This window comes from Daphnia pulex, chromosome 7, assembly GCF_021134715.1.
Source record: "Daphnia pulex isolate KAP4 chromosome 7, ASM2113471v1".
Taxonomy (NCBI): domain Eukaryota; kingdom Metazoa; phylum Arthropoda; class Branchiopoda; order Diplostraca; family Daphniidae; genus Daphnia; species Daphnia pulex.
In genome coordinates, this window is record NC_060023.1 from 2744172 (window position 1) to 2765004 (window position 20833).

The window sequence follows — 20833 nt, forward strand, 5'->3', positions numbered from 1 at the left end:
CAACAGTGGGGTAATGAGGGCAAGCTTCATATCCTGGGGAAACACTCCAGAGGAGAGAGACAAATTAATTATGTTTGCAATTGAGGGAGCCAATGATGGTAGGCACTTCTTTAGAACAAACGTAGGCAATGGGTCAAGAGGGGAGGACTTTGATGCACACGACAATATGAGAGACGAAATTTCACAAACTGTTACTGGAGAGAAGGATGAGAAGGCGACGACGGGTTGACGTGTCTCCGGTTCCCAGTTTCCAGCAGCAGCGTCAAGGTTCGCTCGGATGGTGTTGATCTTGGAGACAAAGAAGTGGCTAAACTGCTCAACGAGTTCTGCTAAGGAATCATGAGTGGGTAGCCGCAGACCAGGTTTGACGAGCAGCAGCGAGTCAACGAGCTTGAAGAGGGAGGTCTTCTTCCCACCAGCTTCCAGGATCTGAGATTCAAGGAAGGATCTCTTAGCCAGGTTGATCATCTCGTGGAGATTCCGCAGCTCGCCATGCATGATTTGCTTGTCAATTGTCAGGTTTGTCAGCTTCCAGCGCCTCTCCAGCCTCCTCACTTTTCTTCTAGCCGCATGGATCTCCTCATTGTCCCACGGATTATCTGGGCGAACAGTGAAGCATCTTTTGACCATTGGAGCGTGTGAGTCGAGAACACATGCAAGGCCGTTGTTGTACTGCGACAGAGCACTTTCACAGTCCCCAGCTGGGGACGTAAGAAGTGGCAGCTTTAGCAGGTCAGAGCAGAAGGAAGAAAAGTCGATTGACTTCAGCTTCCTGAACTCTACCTTCTTGACTGGACGCAACGGGCGGTGTGCCTTGGCGCACCAATGGATCGCACGATGGTCACTGATGAAGTCGGATGTGGAAAAATCAACTAGAAAGTTTTCCGACGATCTTGATAACACAAGATCGAGAGTGTGGCCACCGACGTGGCTAGAGTCAGACACATGCTGCTGAAGATCGAATGAGTCGATTAAAGAGAGAAATGACTGGCCCAGTTGACACGATTTGTCGTCTACATGGATGTTAAAGTCGCCAACTATGAGCAGGAGACCGGGAGAATGAACCAGGAATTCAAGCAGACTTGCAAACTCATCAATAAACTGATTGGGTTTGTGGGAGGGTGGGCGATAGATAACGAGAAGCGTGAAGCACGTAGAGTTGGTGGTAAGGGATGCAGCAAGAAACTCGAACGAAATAGCAACGAAGTCTAAGTTAAGTGGACGAACGCGCACAGTATCGCGAAATATAATTGCAACTCCCCCTCCGCGCTTGCCTATTCTCGGCTTATGAAGTGACGAATAACCAGCCGGGCATAGTTCGCGTAAAATATCGTCTCCACTATCTTCACGAAGCCAGGATTCAGTAATGGCGACTACATCAAGGTTATGACACACGATATGATGTTGAATAATATACATGTTGCACTGAATGGATCGAGCATTAACAAGGGCGCATTGTAAAAACTTTTTGACCGTCAAGCCTCTTCTCACCGATTTTCCGCTCCTTCTGCAACGCTTGGTCGGGCTGCGTGAGGCAATGCCCAAGGCTCTTACCGTAAACAATAAGCTGAATGGTAGTAGTGGTGGCACTAGTGGAGAATTGCGAGCAGAGAAAAACTGCTCGGCAGACAGCTGATTCGAGAAGCCCTGGGGCGACATGCCGGCAGGACGATAAACAAATGGGCACAGAAAGAAGCAGGAATAACTGAGAACGCCGAATGAAGTAACACGAGACACAGTAGAACAATGGCTATTAAACTAACCAAAGTAAACAAAAATGGCACAAACGGAACACACAGAAAATGAGTTAAGAGTCGGAAGCTCTATTACGGTGCTGCCACTCAGGGCGCTATCCAGCAGACGACCGAAGTAGTCTTCATCCCAGAAAGTCTTTCCTTTTCCCTCTAAACAGACATGTTACAAATATTAAAGACCATTAGTCTATCGAACAGTCCATAAAACGTCACAACCAACTGTTTCTGAGAATAGCGGGAAAAAAGACAACCAAATTGCTCAATAAGGATTGTAAAATCGTCGGTGCTAATGATCAAACAGCCTTTTCAATCACTTACCATTTCACACGACCAACTAATCTTGGACATTTACCGAAACAGATCAAAACAAGTTAAGTAATCTCATAAATAATTTATTTTTGAAAAATCTGAAGGACGAACCAATCCAAACCGAATGACTAGTGAATGGATAGACAAGGCAGATAAATCAGAGAAATTTTGTAACGAATATGACATGCGAATAAAATTGAAAACTGCATCGCCGCGTGAATTAAAACAAGGCTGCTACGGTTAATAATACTTCTTTGTGGCTTCAGTGTAGTAGGTTGGAGCAGCATATGTTGTAGTGTAGTATTTCGGCGCCTCAGTTTGATAGCTCGGAGCCGAGTAATACTTTGGAGCTTCAGTGTAGTAAGTCGGGGCAGCGTAGGTAGTTGTGTAATACTCAGGGGCCTTGGTGTTGTAGTACGTTGGAGCAGCGTAGGTTGTGGTGTAGTACTCAGGGGCCTTGGTGGTGTAGTGTCGGAGCAGCGTAGGTTGTGGTGTAGTACTCAGGAGCCTTGGTGGTGTAGTACGTCGGAGCAGCGTAGGTTGTGGTGAAGTACTCAGGGGCCTTGGTGGTGTAGTACGTAGGAGCAGCGTAGGTTGTGGTGTAGTGCTCTGGAGCCTTGGTGGTGTAGTACGTCGGAGCAGCGTAGGTTGTGGTGTAGTACTCTGGAGCCTTGGTAGTGTAGTAGGCTGGTGTTGAATAATATTTAGGTGCTTCGGTGCAATAAGTTGGAGCAGCATACGTAGTTGTGTAATACTCGGCGGCCTTGGTGGTGTAGTAAACTGGCGCTTCGGTGTAGTAGCTTGGAGCGGCGTAAGTTGTGTACACCGGAGCCTCGGTGTAGTAGGTTGGTTCAGCATGATAAGAAGGAGCAGCCGCGGTGTAGTAAGGTTGGGCTTCGTAATACTTGGCTGCTTCAGTAGTTGTGTAGCTTGGAGCAGCATAATACTTCGGGGCCTCGGTGTAGTAAGTAGATGCAGCGTATGTTGTTGTGTAGTACTCAGGAGCCTTGGTGGTGTAGTAAACTGGAGTCACAGTGTAGTAGATTGGAGCAGCATAGGTAGTGGTGTAGTACTCGGCAGCCTTGGTAGTGTAGTAAGTAGGAGCGGCGTAAGTTGTAATGTAGTACTCGGGGGCCTTTGTGGTGTAGTAAACCGGAGCCTCAGTCTGGTAGTAGCTCGGGGCAGAGTAATACTTTGGAGCCTCGTTGTAGTAGGTGGGACTGGCGTATGTTGTCGTGTAGTAAACTGGAGCTTCAGTGTAGTAACTTGGGGCAGCATACGTCGTGGTGTAGTAAGAAGCTGTAGTGCAATACTCGGGAGCCTTGGTGGTGTAGTAAACGGGAGCCTCCGTGTAGTAAGCTGGGGCAGCATACGTAGTCGTGTAGTACTTGGGGGGGGGGGGGTCGGTGTAGTAAGTAGGTGTTGTGTAGTAAGGCGGTGGCGTGGTGTAGTATTCCTTCGTCGTTGTTGTTTGGTATCCGCCGTAGGGGAGACTGGAGTAAAACGGGAAAGTTTTTGTTTTCCCCCTATATCTCCCAAACTAATTATTTAATTTCTTTAAAATTTTGTTTTTATGTATTCCATATTGTAATGAACCCCCCATATTTTTTATATAATTTAATAATGAACCATTTACCCATAAAATACCTTTGAAGTTTCCTCAGATTTGTGGGAGGGGCCTATTTTTTGGGGTAATTGAGGACACTGGAGTGGGTGGTAAGGGACGTCCTCCGTTTTCTCTTTTAAATACATTTAAAAAATTTAAAAAAATTTAAAAAGTGTTCCACTGCATAGACTCTTTGAGTTTATAAATGTTTCAATTTGATTATTTTGGTAATGAAACTTTTTTCTTATATAAACAAAATTCCTTATGGAGCAGTAGGATATCCTGCGTTGCCAGGTTAGGAAATCAAGCCTCTTTAAAATGCTGTACGCTGATTGGCCCGTAACTGTCCCAAAATAGTCAAAAACAGCTGTCCCGATTTCCCGATTATGACTCTTTTTTTTTAAAGTTCATACTGTCTAAACTAATCGATCTAAAATTCTAATTTTTGTTTTAAACGATCAAGAAATGAATCAGCTTCATTTCCATATTAAATTTACATGCCATTAGCGTTTATTTGTTTCTATAAACATAAAATGGCGGAGACAAAAATCTCTAAAAAAACCGTTTTTTTAGTTTTGTCAATAACTCATGCAGTTATTGACAAAAATCCACAAAATTTCATGCCTAAGTAGATTATACGTATTTACATAACATACTAAATTTTTTTTAAATTTTATTAACATCTAATATTTTTCCCCCCACTGTCCCTTTTGACCCGGTGTCCCGTTTTACTCCAGTCTCCCCTACCCAGGAGACATCGGTACACCCATGGTCGACCCAGCCATCAACGATAAAACGCCCAACAGCAGCACGACGCAGTAGTTAACTTGACAATCAATAATTTAAACATTAATACTTCAATGACAAACATAAAACATAGATAACAAATATAAATGGCAAATTAAAAATTAGAAACAAGGTAGAATTTGGTCACGTCTCGATATAATAAGTACATATTTACCCATGATTGCGAATTGGTTTTACAATGAAGGCAGTTGGTGACAAATAGTGCGCTGCAGTTGTTACCGTGTCGGAGATGCTCACTCGACTGACTTCAATCGCCTTTTCTCTCTCCTTTTATACGACTTTTTGTCACCCAGACCCAGCTTTGCGGCTATTGTACCTGCTTGATAATGATGTAACACGTGTCGTTCTCACCCAACCTCTACAGTCTACACCAATATGGCAAGTCAAATGTCCCGGCAGAAACACTTGATTCACAGGCCCCGCGATCGCAGTTACTCGATGATACGTAGCTGTACACTTGATGATTCCGGGAACTTGATCAACGGTCGCAAACTTGATCGACGATTTCTGCCGGGCATTGACACTCGCAGATGGGAAGCTATCCTCCCAAAATCCCCCCTGGCGGCAAGTTCTAAATTTTTTTCTTTTTATGGATATCTTTGCGCTCTCCTCACACACACACTACGTGCTGCGTGAATTTGAGAATAAGCACGAATGTCGGTCTTCAAGTCAATAAATTTTAAACCCAACAGCCTCGTCTCAAGTATCTGCCAGAATTATAGAGTTGAGCATAATCGTTGTCGTCCAGTCTCACTCGTCCGCTTGCAAATTAATTTGTTATTCAGCCATATTCAAAATAGAGATAAAATTACTAGACTTAATACCCTTTTACTAGACTTATTCTCCAATTCACGCATCACTTACTGTAGCTTAACTAGTAGGCCTACTAATTTCTGTTATGTGTTGTGTTGTTTTTTATTTGTATATTGTTATGATCGCCGCCAACTTGTCGACGTTCACACCTTTCCTGGAATTATTCCCCCTTTTCTGTTTCCCTATTTTACTTGTATCTGTTCACCTTATTCCGCGGAACTCGACGATATAGGATCGTCGAGTGAGTCCCTCTGTATTTCACGTCTCTCTGACGTTGAGTTGGAGTTCTTCTTTGGTTCCTTTGAATGGACTTGAGACCACTCGTGTGTACCCTTTTAAACTAAGACGACGTCGCCTTCAGCTCGGCACTCTTTTCCAATAGCGAGGCTATCTCGTGTGACTCTCGTGTGTGAGTACCTTATCTTTGCTTGTCCGTCTTTATCCTGTTTATTGTTGAATCGCATATGTGTATTTGCTGGTAACTGGAATGTCACATACATGACCAGTATTCTGTGTATGTGTTAAGGGCCGGAATACCATAAGTATGGCCGGTGGGGCGAGTCCAGGCAGACACGGTGTAGTGTGGCCGGTGAGGGACTCGCTAGACTTTGTGGTCCAGGCAGACACGGTGTAGTGTGGCCGGTAAAGGACTTGTTAAGATTTGTGTCAGGAATAAAGACCGAGCTACTGAGTTATTGTATTTGTTTTCTATGCCCGAGTCCCCGTTTTCATAACAATATGGAAAATTTCTGTCCACCAGCCCTGTACATTTATACAAATCTTTATTTTCCGTAGCCTGTAATATCCGGTAGACTCTGCAAGGTGAGGTGGACGTGTGTGTGTGAGGAGAACCTTTGCCACCCCGGAAGGCCTACACCAGTACACCCGACTGCCAATGGGAATCTGCCACGCCGGAGACGATTATGGACGACGATTCCACGACATCTGTTGAGTTTTGTGACTGAACATTAGACTACGAACGTGATTTGACAAGATATTGTATTACAGATACCATGGATGACACAGAATATAATATAGATAAGTCTTACCCTATGACCGGTTCTTAAGAGAGTGAAGGGACTGTCACATGGACAGGTAGCAGACGCCAACTATATCTTCCATGAGACATCTAACGGGAATGGGGTTAAGCAACACTAAGGTTAAGCAACACCACTTGGGTGCGCTTGAGTTGGAAGGAAATCACAACACGTCCCTCAAGTTAAGCGCACCCCAAACAAGAATATTGGAATTCAAAGGCAAGGAAGAAGAAACGTCCCTCAATGGGTTTGTAAATAAGGATGCAGTTCAAAGGCATTTGAATAATATGAAACTTCATGACAAATGAGGAAACTTGATCGTCCCTTAATTTAGGCATTCTGAATATTAAGCTCTTGAACACCCAAGTTGTGGCGCAGCATCTCGAATCTCGGAGTCGGCAGGGCCTTCGTAAAGATGTCGGCTAACTGGAGTTCTGTCTCGATGTAAGTGACATCAATTTTGCCCTCCTGTTGAGCATCGCGTACAAAGAAGAAGCGTACGTCCATATGTTTTGTGCGTTGATGGAATATTGGGTTGAGAATTAGAGCAATGGCGCCTTGATTGTCGCAACGTAAAGGAACGGTTAGATCGGCACCACCTAGTTCAGCGTACAGACGTCTTAGCCATATTGCCTCCTTTGTTCCATCAGAGGCTGCGATGAATTCTGATTCTGTGGTGGACAGAGCAACACAGGTTTGGCGACGGCTGTGCCAAGAGATGGGACCATTATTGAGGATAAATACTGCTCCAGATGTTGACCGCCTATTCTCCAGATCTCCGGCATAATCCGCGTCGACGTAACCACAGAGTTCGTTGCTACCACCACCAAATAAAAGTCCATGGTTGACGGTTTTGCGCAGGTAGGCCAGGATTCTTTTCAGTCCCTTCCAGTGCTCCATGCCAGGGCTTTGGGAAAAACGTGAAACCTGTCCAACGGCAAATGAGATGTCTGGTCGTGTCAGATTAGCAAGATGCATTAGGAAGCCGACCCCCTCCAAATAAGGAACATTGATCATTGGGGCTTTTTCTTCTTCAGTGCGAGGGCACATGGATGGCGACAGTTTAACGCAAGGGTCAGCTGGAACGGTGATGGAGCTGCAGTTTGTCATGCCGAATCTTGCTAGAATGGTTTTCACGTAGTCTGGTTGAGAGAGGTGAATAGTCCGATGAGTGCGGTCGCGTTCGATGTTGACACCAATGAATCGGTCTGCTGGAAGAGAGCGTATTTCGAATTCTTTGCCAAGGAATTCAATCATTTTCAGCAGAACTGCATTTTGGTTGCTCAGGATCAGGCCGTCATCTACGTACAGGATGAAGAATGTTATTTCCTCATCTGGCTCCCCCGGACGGAGGTGGCGGTAGTAAATGCAGGGATCACATTTAGATCTTTCAAGACCAAAGGCTACAATGAATTCATTGAATTTTACGTTCCAAACGCGGGAGGCCTGCTTTAAGCCATAGAGGCTTTTGACGAGACGACACACCTCCTCTTCTTTTCCAGGGATGATGAAACCTTCGGGTTGTTTCATGTAGATTTCTTCTTCCAGTGTTCCATAGAGAAATGCGGTTTTTACATCGAGTTGGATCATTTCAAGATCTTTTTCTGCTGCAATGGCCATGATCATTCGGAAGGAGAAGGTCTTGGCAACTGGGGCATAAGTCTCGGTGTAGTCGATGCCGTGAATTTGAGAAAATCCTTTGATTACAAACCTTGCCTTGTATCGTGGGGAAGTCGTTTTGAAACCGGGCTTGTACTTGCAGATCCATTTGCCTTCGATTGCCTTTCGGTCGGGTGGCAGTCGGCATAGTGTCCAGGTGTTGTTTTTGATTAGAGAGTTGTATTCTTCATTCATCGCCTCAATCCATAGTTCAGCCTCCGGACAGTTAATTGCCTCACGATAGGTTTCAGGCTCCGTTGGATTTTGGTTGGCTGCGTCATTAGAAAGAACGGCTTCTTTGGCGACTGACTGGATCTGTCTTTCTCTAATGCGCGTTGACCGGCGTGGTTGATCGACGCTGTTGGCTTGTGGAACTTCTGCTGCAATTGGAGTGGCATCGTGAGCATCTTGATCTATGATCATTCCAGGTTCCTGAGTAACTTCGTTGTGAATCAGGGGATCAGTTGGAAGGTTTGACCCTTCGCGAAGTGTTTCGTCTGTGATGAGGGGAATTTCGTCTTCGATTGCAGATACTGGGCAAGCTTCTTCTTCGTTGGGAGTTTCTACGGTGATTGGGACGTCAGTTTCTCTTGTGTCCATTGATGCTTCTTCGTTGCTTTCAGCGAGCTGTAATTGCTCCTTTGAAGGGAAGAAAGAGAAAAAAAAAATTAATTTACATGAATAATAAGGAGTATGTATATAAGTAGAAATAAAGATATATATATATATTGATATATATATATATATATATATATGTATATATATGTACTATATGTACAAAACATGGAAACATGTATAGAAATATATATAGCAGTACATATGAATATACATAGAATATATATGTATATATGGAAATATAAGAGGAAATATGTATGTGAACGAACCTTTGATGGTAGTAGATCCTTTGCTATATGGTCACGGTAAAGAATGGTTTCATCGATTTTGACGTCTTTGCTTACGACAATTTTTCCAGTTGTAGGAATGTAGATTCTAGATGCGTTTTGAGTTGAGCAGCGACCGACAAAAAAACCTTCTTGACTACGAGGTTCTAGTTTTGATGAGACGGTTGGGTTTCTGACAAAAGCTTTTGATCCAAATATCCTGATGTGAGTCATGTCGGGTTTCTTTTCATTCCAGTACTCATAGGGGGTGAGTTGGGCAGTTCTTGATAGGACCCGATTCTTTATGTAGGTGGTGTATGAGATGGCTTCTGCCCACAAGCAGGCGGGTAGGCCACTTTCAATTATCATACATCGGACTGGTTCTAAGAGGGTCCGGTTGAGACGTTCTGCTGAGCCGTTTTGTTCTGGTGTGTGAGGAGCGCTGGTTTCATGACGAATCCCATGTTGGGCGAGCCACTCGGCGTTTTCTTTGTTGAGATATTCTCCTTTGCCATTGTCCGAACGAAGTGTGAGCATGTAGAAGCCGGTTTCGTTTAAGAGAAGAGCGTGGTAAAGTCGAATCAAGGCCGGAACTTCATTCTTCCTTTTCATGAAGTAGACTGTCGTGTATCCGCTATAGTCGTCCTTGAAGGTGACAAAATAACGGGCTCCTCCGATGCTTGTGGTGGCAATGGGACCCCATACGTCTGAGTGGGTCAGTTCACCGATCCTTGTTGCTCTGTTCCTTCCCGTTTTCAGAGGTATTCTGGAAAATTTGCCAAGCTCGCAGTTGGAACAGAGTGTCGCTGGGATGTCACGGTCGCCATTGATGTTTAATCCAATGGTCAGATCTTCTTTTACCATCTTCAGGAGTGTGTGGTAGCCTAAGTGACCTAAGCGGCGATGCCACGTGATGATTGATGCTCGAAGATCTGCTCCAAGCGCGACGAGAGTGAGAGGTTGGATGTTGTCACTCTGGGTCGAATGAATGTCATTTTTTGTTTCTCCCCGGTGAGGACTGTTTCGCCGTTTCTCTTAAAGAGAACCTGGGGAAAGATAAAAAAAAAATTGTGAATGGTTTGTTTTGTAACTGGTTCTGAGGATAATATGATACCTTGTTATCGTCAAATGTGACTATTAGACCATTGGCAGTTGCTGCACTCACGGAGAAGAGGTTTGAGCCAAGTCCAGGGACATATAGAACTTCCGTTAATGTCTTGGATGTTGTTGTCTGATCAACTTCTACAATAACGTCAATGTTGCCGACGCCTAGAGCGTCCAGTTCAGAGTCTCCGATGCCTGGGATGAGAGAGAAAAGGTTTGAGATGAGAAGTTCGTTCCTTTTGGCCAAAAAAAACTTGATTATTTACCTTTAACAGACCAAGTGCCGGCTTTGATTGGTTTGAAGGTTGTGAAAAAGCTTCTTTGGTCACTCATGTGTTTGGAAGCACCTGAGTCCACGAGGAATGTCAGTATACTTCTCGGATCCAGATTTGATAAAGACAGTAGGGCGTTGGATGAATTGGATGGGTTGCCCCCACCTCTGCCTCTACCTCGTCCTCTTTTCGTGGTGTTCCAGTTTGGGGGGTAGCCGTGTTTTTGGAAACAGACCTTTTCTTCATGGGTTGGGCTGTTGCAGTGGCCACTGGTGGGTTGAGTTAAATCTTTGGCGGCTGGTGAATGCAGCTTCATTGTTGTGTTCCGTTTTTGTTTGGTAAGACTTCAGAACGCTTTCTTCAGTTATGAGTCGCTGCAGTAGATGATCAAGAGTCCGGTCATTCGCTGGGAGACTGGTCCAAACAGTCCTGACGATTCGGAAGTTTTCCGGAAGTGTTGCAAGGGCCTTGGAGACAAGTTGGACTTCAGGCATCGTCTCCTGTTAAGGAGAGAAACTTGATCAGTAGGGAAAAAAATGAATGATATAAGAAAAGGTACCAGCTGTATGTTTGAAGTCGTAGTATTGTTGCCATAGAAGATGCAGCTGTTCTTCGGTTTGGAGCTGATATTGTAGATTTAACTTCGCCCATATTTGTGCCGCATTGAGGCCAGGAGTGTATAAGTTTTCTTTCATTTTTTTCGTAATCGAGGCAAATATGAAGTTAATAGCGGTGATGTTTTTCCTCGTCCATAGCCTTATGGCTGCATCATTCAGCAATTCACCAGCTTCATTTCGATCCTACAATAGAGGAAATATGAGGTTAATATGATGAACATAAGAGTATTAACAAAGTATACATATTGAATGCAATTATACATATATGTGTAGAGATCAACTGCAGCGTTAAGGCTGATTAGATTGTTCTGTGTAAAAAAAAGGCAATGGAATGGATACCATGCAAGCTTGTTGATGTGACTACACATTGAACAATAGAGTAAGCAGCGTTAGGGCTGATTGACAAAGTCTCTGAATAATTACAGAGCAATCGAGCAGGCTGAGCAGCGAGCAGCATGAAGGCTGACTGATTTAAGTTTGCAAAGAGCAGTAAAAAATAAACAGCGTTAAGGCTGACTGTCTTGTCTTCTCAGTGACTGCAGTGCAGTATTGAAAAATGAGCAGCATGGAGGCTGACTAATATCAGTTTTGCAAGTGAGAAATATTTAAAAAAAGGCAGCGTTAAGGCTGAATGCAAAGTGCTGTTTGTTCTGATTAAGTGGATTGTCCATACGACAATCACACTCCTCAAACTGCATTGAACATTTAATAAGACATGTGCTGATAGAACGATACAGCTGAAATATTTACAAAAGGAATAGAATGAGTGAGATTGTTACCTCTTCTGGGAGTACTTCATTACCCAACACTACGTCTTTCAAGTCATGGTGTTGGAAGACTAAATCAATTTCAAAATTCCACTCTCGGTGGTTGGTGCCATCGAATTTTGGCAGGTGGGCAATTGCCCTTAAAGGTTGGTTATCTTGGATCTCGTTCTCGGCCATTGTCAGTCAGTGTTCAGCAACGTAACTCTGGGCCCGTAACCTGTTGAGTTTTGTGACTGAACATTAGACTACGAGCGTGATTTGACAAGATATTGTATTACAGATACCATGGATGACACAGAATATAATTTAGATAAGTCTTACCCTATGGCCGGTTCTTAAGAGAGTGAAGGGACTGTCACATGGACAGGTAGCAGACGTCAACTATATCTTCCATGAGACATCTAACGGGAATGGGGTTAAGCAACACTAAGGTTAAGCAACACCACTTGGGTGCGCTTGAGTTGGAAGGAAATCACAACAACATCTTCGGTCACCTCCGCAGCACAGCCAGATGCATGGAGGACCTCATCATCTACTCCGCCACGTACGAAGAGCACTTAGAGTTAGTCCGCGCAGTTTTCAAGACGGCCAGCGACCACAACGTCGGCTTCAACCGCGCCAAGACGACCTTTGCAGAGCCGACCGGCTTGTTTGCCGGCTACGTAGTGTCGGAAGATGGCTTTCGCCCAAGCCCAGATTTGACGCGTGCCATCAGAGAATTCCTACAGCCACGGAACGTCACCGACCTTCTGTCATTCTATGGGCTGTGCCAGCAGGTCGGTAACTTCAGCAGCAAAATAGCAGCAGCACTAGCCCCCCTCTCTCCACTGCTAAAGAAAAACGTGGAATGGAGCTGGAACGCGCAAGAAGAGACAGCTTTCCAGACCGCAAGAAAAGAACTGGCGCAGGTACAAGAGCTCGCGTTCTACAACCCAGACCGCACCACGTCGATGCATCCCGCCTTCACGGCCTAGGTTTCATCCTAAAGCAACAAGACCCAGCGACCAGCAAGTGGCAACTAGTCCAAGCCGGATCCCGGTTCCTTTCGTCGGCCGAGTCCAGGTATGCGATGATAGAACTGGAATGCCTGGCGGCCGCGTGGGCCATGAAGAAATACAGACCATTCCTCGAAGGACTACCGGCGTTCGACCTCATCACAGACCACCGGCCGCTGATCCCAATTCTCAACGAATATTCACTGGACAAACTAGACAACCCGCGACTTCTTCGCCTCCGCCTCCAAATGACCCGCTTCATATCTACAGCAAAATGGGTCCCAGGCAAGATCAACGTCGAAGCAGACGCACTCTCAAGAGCGTCAGTCGAACGCGCATATGAAGCAGACGAGCTAGCAGAAGGACCCAGCACCTTCCGAGCAAAAGGCGCGTTAACCGGACTCATAGCCGGATCACCCAACCAGTCACCCGACCTGAACCTGAAAGCTATCCAGTTGGCAGCAGATGCCGATCCCGTCATGACGTCCCTCCGCGAGACAATCATTGCCGGATTCCCGAACGACAAGTGCAACTTGCCGGAGCAGCTGCGCCCATTCTGGAACGCCCGCCACCAGCTGGCCATCGACGAGGACGACGAAACAATTGTAATGGGCCCCCGCGTAGTAATATCTCGCTCCATGGTCCGCCAAACAATCCAAGTCCTGCTAGGTATGCACCAAGGAGCCAGCAAGATGCGCCAGAGGGCCCGTTTATCCGTATTCTGGCCAGGGATGGATGTCGACATAGCCAACGCGGCAGCCGCCTGCGACTCATGCAACAGCCGGCTAGCGTCCCAACCCAAAGAAACCATCCGCCAACACGAACCAGCCACGCGCCCCTTCGAACTCTTACACGCAGATCTGGGAGAAGGCAACGGGTGGCATTTTTTAGTCATCGTGGATCAATTCAGTGGGTGGCCCCACTTCACCATGTTCCCAAACAAGAACACCACGGCACGACGTCTCATCGACGAATTCCGCAGCTTCTTCGTCTCAATTGGAGGCGGTCCAATCAAAATCTGGTCCGACAACGGACTCTTCCCCGCGGCCGAGTTCCAAGACTTCCTGCGTGATTGGAAGGTCGGATGGGAGTCATCATCACCGCATTACCCGCAATCCAACGGCAGAGCCGAAGCAGGAATCAAGGCCATCAAAGCCCTCGTGGCCGGATCACGAACGGGCAAACGCACCCCGCATGAGCCTCCAGTCGCCCGCCCAACTAATCTTCAACCGACCCATCCGCGACGGTTTACCGGCGCACAGGAGATCCTTCGCGTCAGAATGGCAAAAGGAGGCCAGAGAAATCGAGCAGAGTCAACGAAAAATGCTGGAGAAGACGACCAACTACTACAACCGCGACGCAAAGGATTTCCCGGAATTGACCATTGGCGACTACGTACTCATCCAACATCCAGATTCCAAGCGATGGACTACACCAGGAGTGGTGGTGGAAACTGGCCTAAACCGGGATTACATGGTCAAAACACCATCCGGCCGAATTTTTCGGCGAAATCGCCGTATGCTCCGCAAAAGAACGGTGGTAATGCCGGGGACGATTCCACCAGCCAAAAACGAACCAGTAGCAGCAGTGGAACCAATTCGACCAATCCCCCCCATCGAAAGAGCAGCGCCGACCACAACACAGCCGGAGAAGAGAACGGACGGGCAACCTGGCCAGCAAGTTGGAGTCGGGCGCGGCCAAGGACGCGGCCGGATTCCGCCTATACGCCAGTCAACCCGCATCAGCGTGCCAAGTAACCGATACCCGGCAGAAGAGTGGACCAAATAACAAAACAAGAATCCAATCCAACCAAACCAGAATCACCATACCATGTTTATGTTTCACCATTCAGTAAATTGTTTTTTTTTCTCATTGTATTAAGCGCCAATCCCTCCCCAGAAGTACCCGAAGGGACGCGCCTTAAAAAAAAAAAAAAAAAAAAAAGGAAAAGAAAAAGACATGTTGTAACCTCGCCCGCCAGAGGGCACACACACCCGACCCACCATCTCGGCTGACAGAGCAGACGGTCGAGCAGTCTCCACGCGACTAGCTCAGCAGACGGTCGCAGCGTAGATCCATCTCACTCCCGTGCTAATTTGTATTCTCTCTCTCGACTCGTGTAAGTTGAATAAACGTGCATCACGAGTCTCAACAGAATCCACTCAAGCGAGAAGCAACCTATTAATAAACATTTGTAATAATACATTTCTATTCAAAATTAAATTAAATTGCATACCAAAAAATTATCCAATCCAAGAATCTCTTATTGTTTTTCTTTAGCCATTTCCTTTACCATATGATTTTGATATTCGTTCAACTTTAATTTTCCTTTTTATCTCAATAGATTCTTCTTTTATGACATTCAAAACTTTAATTTCATCCTCTCGTTTCTGGATCAGTTTTCTCAAACCATCATTTTTCTTCCGTTGACCTTGAAGCCGCAAGATTTCTTTGTCTAATTTGATTCGTCTGGTCTCAATTAGAATAATTTTTTCAGTATTTTTTCTGATGTTAGATTCCTCTACAGTAATTGCTCGATGAATGGCTTTTTTTGTCTTCTTTAACTGATGAATTTTTAAAAAATGTTATTATGGCGCCCTCTAGTGCTTCATTTTTTTCTAAATTGGCTAATTCTCCCAAAACAAAATTGGCTTTTTTATAAATTCCTTCAGGGATATTCTTTATTCTTTACACGTAAATAATTTTTGACTCAAAAGATGATTCAAATCAGAAACACTTAGTAAAAAAATTTCGAACTCCAAGTCAAATTCGGTTTCAGTTTTGACAGCAATATCAGAAGTCGGCCTATCAGAAGCAACAGCTTGTTCGGCCATTGAAAATCGCTGAAAATACACAATAAATGAAATATATTACCAAGAGGCAGATCCAGCATAAGATATAAAGCTGATACAAATTCACACAGAAAGCCAAAGCCAAACACGTTTTAATGGAAAATAAATTAACCTGTTGAAATTAAAAACAGAGTTTTCTTTGATAGTGCAGGAGTAAAGATTTGTTATCACAATGGTGAGTATGTGACAGTTATACACTACACAGTAACGACTAATAACGAAGCACAAGCAGTCAGCAATGAGTTCATGAGGGCACTACGGAGTACGGATACTGTGGATAGATACGGTAGTAGGGACTTCCAGTTCGAACATAGCCTACTTTATTATAGGAAGCCCAACGGTTTGGGCTTTTTTTGGAAGCCAATTTGGGTTCCCTTCCTCTTATTTGGCTCCGCCCTAAGTGGACCCACGGGAGCCAATTTATCGTCTAGTGGCGATATTTGAAAACACGGATTTGTTTACGTTTCTATCGATATGATTTCGTTTGCGAAGGAATGGAATCAGATTGAAAGATGGAGGCCATTGTTTGTTTGTGAGTTTGCTTTGTTTTGTTTTCACCCCGGTTCTGTAGCAAATTCGTTTGAGAAGTAATCCCCATATTAGAAAGTAGGAGAGAGAGAAGTAGGAGGTGTCATTATTTCGCTCACCAGATGGCCCCCCTGGGTCCACTTGGAGGATGCTAAATCGGAGGAAAGGTGAGCAAAGTAGGCTTCACTTTTCCAACACGCGAGAGATATCCTTCCTTTGGGCTTCCTATAATAAAGTAGGCTATGGTTCGAATGAAGTCCAGTGCCACCTGGTGGATCAAGAATCCAAAACTCTTTCACCTTGATTTTTAATTTTTCACAGAATGAATTGATAGACTAGGCCAGGTAGATGACGGACTAGGCTAACGTCTGAAGTTGCCTGAAGCGAATAAAGCCCCTTGGTCGCCTTAATGAACTTATCTTAAGATGAACTTATCTTTCATCAATGTGGTGCATTTGAGAATTCACAAAACAATAAAAGTAAAGGTTCAAACTTGCCACGCAAGTTATGTCGTGCCGCAAGTAAATGATGATCACCTCTCGGAGTTAGTAGCGGTAGCCGGTAGGTCTCATGGCATGGCATGTATTATCCTATTATGCCATGCCATGAGAGCCAAGAGAGAAAGTCAATAGTACCATTTGCCATCATTTGCCATTTGCCAGCGTCAAAATCGACCATCATTTATAATTTTGTACTGGAATTACGCCGGAAGTTATATACATGTATAGCTTAACTAGTGAGCTGACAACAAATTCACTAGATTTATGAATTACACATTCTGAGAAAAGCAGTTTTAAAGTCGCCATAATAATTTTATTAATTGCGTAACAATTAAAAAAAGACTCGAGAGGTGGACGGACTAGGACGGAAACAGGAACGATAATAAAAGGACGGTATCTTGGCTAAGAAAGTGCAATAAAAGAGGGGATGATCCCAGTGAGATCAAAATATAGGGCTAGAACGACTTGAACGGCAAAACGGACATTGATTTTTCTGTAAATAATGCAGCTCATAGTCATCAGCGTGGAATATCTTATTGGAATGTTTACAATGCTTGAGCGCCACATCAGGCAAAAAGTTGCGGTAGTACTGGCTGGGCAAGGGGGACGGCCATCGGCAAACAATCACTTCGGTTGGTTTCAATTGAAGCAAAGCGTCACGATTGAGAATGATTTTAGACGTCTGGTCTCGTAACTTTGAAGAAACCAAGTTTGAATTTAGAAACAAATTAAACGAAAATAGCTCACATATTTAAAATGTAAATCAGTTAGTTTTACCTGGTGGGAGTAAAAGTAGGACGAAAAGGGATCCGTTGACTGTCTATCGTTTTCGTATAGTTGATAGTCTTCTCCATTCTTTAATTCGTTGTTTGCTTTCGGAGGTTCAGTTTTTATCAACTGTAGGGCTTCTGCAGCTGAGATGTCTTCCTCCACATAAAATTCCACCAAAGGAAGGATCTCTGTGAAAAAATAAAATAAACTCAAGTTTGGGTTTCCAAGAAACCGCTAAAGTAGAATTTTACCGAAAGAAATGAAAGAAAAGATGAAATTTTCGCCACAGTGAATGCAGCAGTTTACACGCGGATTATACAGCGGATTGCTCATGGAGCATCGGCAACAAAGAGGAAGGAGGTCCTCTGCGTCTTGGTACGGTTGGGCGCGGATACTCAACACCGCCAAGTTGACACTCTCCTGAAACTGAACAGGTATCTTCAGACTCTGCAGCAACGTCACAGCATGCTTCGCCGTCTTGTATGCGCCTAACGTCTTGGCGTATTTCATCAAGGAATAAACCACTGCGAATCGACTGATGCCATTTAATGGACCCTTTAATCACAAAAAACGTAATCATTCATCATTCATTCTACGGTTCAGATTTTCTATGAATCAATTACGTGGAGTGTTTCGTGAAGAAGATAACGCGCTATGTTAAATAATGCTTCCGGCAAACTGGAAGTGAAAGGCTCATTCTAAAAAAAAATAATTAACGAAAGACTTGAAAACTTCACTTTTTGTTCCATACTAATTTAGAAGCACAGATAATTACCGTGAAGCGATGGATTGCTTGATAAGCATAATATGCCAAACTCTTGCGTTCTAAAGCGTGAAACTGAGTAACGTGCTTCAGTGCTCTGTTTGACAATTCCCCGTTCATTAAGGTTTATTATTATTATTATTGTTTTTTCATTCAGAAAGTTTTTGTAGAAATGGAATAGCTAACGCTTTAGTGGCCAACTGGAGCCGATGTTTGGCGAAGAGCCAGAAGAAATGTGAGGCGTCTTCGTATTTGTTTAACGCCACGGAGTTCATTGCTAGTGTGTTGAGAACTCGCTCCGCTTCGTCCAAACAACCCACTCCGTAATAAGCTGAAAAAGCAAAAATTTTTAAGACAAACCTCTTCATTTTTCTTCGAAATTAAAAATGTTTCACCTTGCTGAGCTTCGATAAATTGCTCCTGTTTGGCCAGCCAACGAGCATAAGGTAGGTAAACATTTCGACTGATATCGGGATGCTGCTTGGCGAGTGCCAGAGCTTCAAAGCGCCACACTCAACCAAAGCGGCAGCCAGAGCAGTCGTATCACCAAGACGCCGCAGGATGTCACAGGCCAGCTGGACTGATCCCAATCGACGAAGATGGTCTGCAATGATGCGTAACGTTGACGCTTGGTCCGTTGCGTCCAGTCTTCGAGACGCGTCAACAAGCCTGTACAACATTTAAAACATTTTTTAGTCCTGGATAATTTCAAAAGTGATTTACTAATCGACTCACATGGATGTCCATCCGTTGGCAGCGATAATCTCAACAGCTTTGAGAATTTCACCGGCATTCAGGTACATTTCTGCTGCGGCTCGTGGGTCGTGAATATCTTGCGCCCAATCCGCCCGTTTTTTCAGGATGTTCATCCGTTCGGTCGTACTGTCTCCGCCGAGATACTTCTGGGCTTGATCAAAAAGGCGCAAATCGGTGAAGAGAGCCACCGCCTTGTCGCTACGGCCGCACTTGCGGTACAAGCGAGCCTCTTCGTTGAACTTTCCCTGCCACGCAAGGATGTCGCCGATAAATACATTGTGGTTGATATTCGCCTGTGGTCCTCCCAGCCGCTTTCGATTGGCGAATAATTCCATCAGCTCCAGGTATTTGTAGTCCTGGATACGTTGGAACGCCTGTGTGGCAATGTCCAGTTCCAGCGCATTGACCGACTCGTGTGCCAGCTGAACCAGTCGGCCTCCGTCACGCCCATACAAGCCACTTCGTAAGCTTCGCGGTAGAGCTTACGGTCAAGATACTGGTACATGGGTGAACTGACAGAGGCACCTGAAGGGTGGCCATGCTATATCCCTGCAAGCAAAAGATTTTGGCGCCGTAGATCCCACGACGTAGCCTTGAAACTTTTGCTGATGACAGGGAAAATTCGATGCTTTGATGTTCAACCAGTTCTGACCCGAGAAGCAAACCATATCTTCGCAGTGAATGTTCCAAGCGACGCTATTAGCATGTGGCTCCTACATTCACAATTTAGTTGAAAATTGTTCTGTTTGAATTTGGGGAAAAGTTTTGGAACTACCTGAGAAATCAATTCACTGTTGCTCAATTGATAGACAGAGCAGGTATTGTTGTCATCTACAATGGCCACCTTTTGGCGTGAAGAGCTCAAGTCCAGGCAGCGGATACGGACACTGATCTTGAGCAACTCCACCGGGAAAGGGTTATCTAAAAATATTTTGGACACCTGGCCATTCTTCAAGCCTAGCAGGAGACCCTCTTTGTTGGCCGGTTCGCCGACGATTTTTATGTAGCGCACGGGTGAATCTAACGTCCACTTGCGTTCCTTGACGCCCTAAAAGTTCACCGACTGCAGTTTCTTTTCCTGAACGAAACAAAAAAAAACCCAGACAGATGTGATACGTTAGATAAAAATTTTGCAAAGAAAATCATAAAAGATTTACGTGACACAGAATGATGTGGTTGGTACAAATGACCATAAGGCTGCATTCGAAATTCTGACTGATTTTTTCCTTGATGACATAGTGCAGCTGTTCGCCTTCCTGTTGCTCGTAAATCATGAGTTTTTCTTGCAGCTGGACCTAGAAGAATCCAACAATAACAAGACATCATCATCCGGTCACATATTCCTGCGCATTGCACGACGACTTACCGCTAAGCGACTTTTGTAGATGGCGATTTTCTTGATAAGGTCACGGCAACAGATACGCACTTTTTCCTCCGTCAGTAAGTGGTGGACTACCACGTCTGTCAGATGTTCTCTATTTTTCGAAATAACAAAGTAAAACGGCATTTTAAATTAAGCTCATTCACACGATCCTTAACAATACCTGAATGCGTAGCGTTCTTTATAGAGACCGTGAACGGTGCTAAATATCAGCTGGTGACAACCGACTGTTCCGTCTTTACTGCCAACGGCCTACAAGCAACAGATAGAATTTTAACGTTTAAAAATCTAAATATGTCAAAATTTTGAATGGCGTTTCTTACCACAACTGTGCTGTTTTGTTTGGTTGTCGTGGCCCAGACCCACTTACTACACCCAGCTATGGAACCGAGAGCATATCCTTCGTTACTAAAGAGCTGACACTGTCGGTTGGATCCACAGACAAGTAGATAGTCACCACCGGCGTGACGATAAGGAACTATTCGGCAAGCGTTGAAACCCAAAGGTTTCTCCGAACGGATCTAGTAAATTCATACAATAACATTCAATTTTTAGAGGAAAGCACTTGTTGAAACAATGATATCTGATATACTCATACTTGTTTTCCGTTGGGGAGGTGGAAGGATAACGTTCTGTTACCCCAATCCGTGACACAAAGCAT

At 44.7% G+C, this 20833-nt stretch overlaps 3 protein-coding genes and 1 long non-coding RNA gene across 4 annotated transcripts; all 4 read right to left on the reverse strand.

Annotated features, from left to right (window-relative positions):
• Positions 1-10732: 10732 nt before the first annotated feature.
• LOC124197831 lies at positions 10733-11829 on the reverse strand. The gene is made up of 2 exons (XM_046593375.1): positions 11639-11829; positions 10733-11042 (listed from the first exon to the last, which is right to left on the reverse strand). The coding sequence occupies exons 1-2, from the start codon at positions 11801-11803 to the stop codon at positions 10764-10766; spliced, it is 444 nt and encodes a 147-aa protein (XP_046449331.1). The 5' UTR covers positions 11804-11829; the 3' UTR covers positions 10733-10763.
• Positions 11830-14542: 2713 nt separating this feature from the next.
• LOC124197428 lies at positions 14543-16236 on the reverse strand. The gene is made up of 3 exons (XR_006876139.1): positions 15586-16236; positions 14858-15464; positions 14543-14799 (listed from the first exon to the last, which is right to left on the reverse strand). It is a non-coding gene; the product is annotated as an uncharacterized LOC124197428 (long non-coding RNA).
• Positions 16237-16817: 581 nt separating this feature from the next.
• LOC124197423 (intraflagellar transport protein 122 homolog) lies at positions 16818-19800 on the reverse strand. The gene is made up of 8 exons (XM_046592874.1): positions 19567-19800; positions 18771-19504; positions 18431-18704; positions 18048-18366; positions 17896-17970; positions 17524-17827; positions 17279-17460; positions 16818-17195 (listed from the first exon to the last, which is right to left on the reverse strand). Exons 4-8 carry the CDS (start codon positions 18153-18155, stop codon positions 16944-16946), a joined length of 921 nt encoding a protein of 306 aa, XP_046448830.1. The 5' UTR covers positions 18156-18366; positions 18431-18704; positions 18771-19504; positions 19567-19800; the 3' UTR covers positions 16818-16943.
• On the reverse strand, positions 18185-20833 carry LOC124197761 (intraflagellar transport protein 122 homolog). The gene is made up of 11 exons (XM_046593305.1): positions 20771-20833; positions 20496-20693; positions 20336-20424; positions 20158-20266; positions 19949-20086; positions 19567-19839; positions 19317-19504; positions 18771-19259; positions 18583-18704; positions 18431-18532; positions 18185-18366 (listed from the first exon to the last, which is right to left on the reverse strand). The coding sequence occupies exons 1-11, from the start codon at positions 20831-20833 to the stop codon at positions 18185-18187; spliced, it is 1953 nt and encodes a 650-aa protein (XP_046449261.1).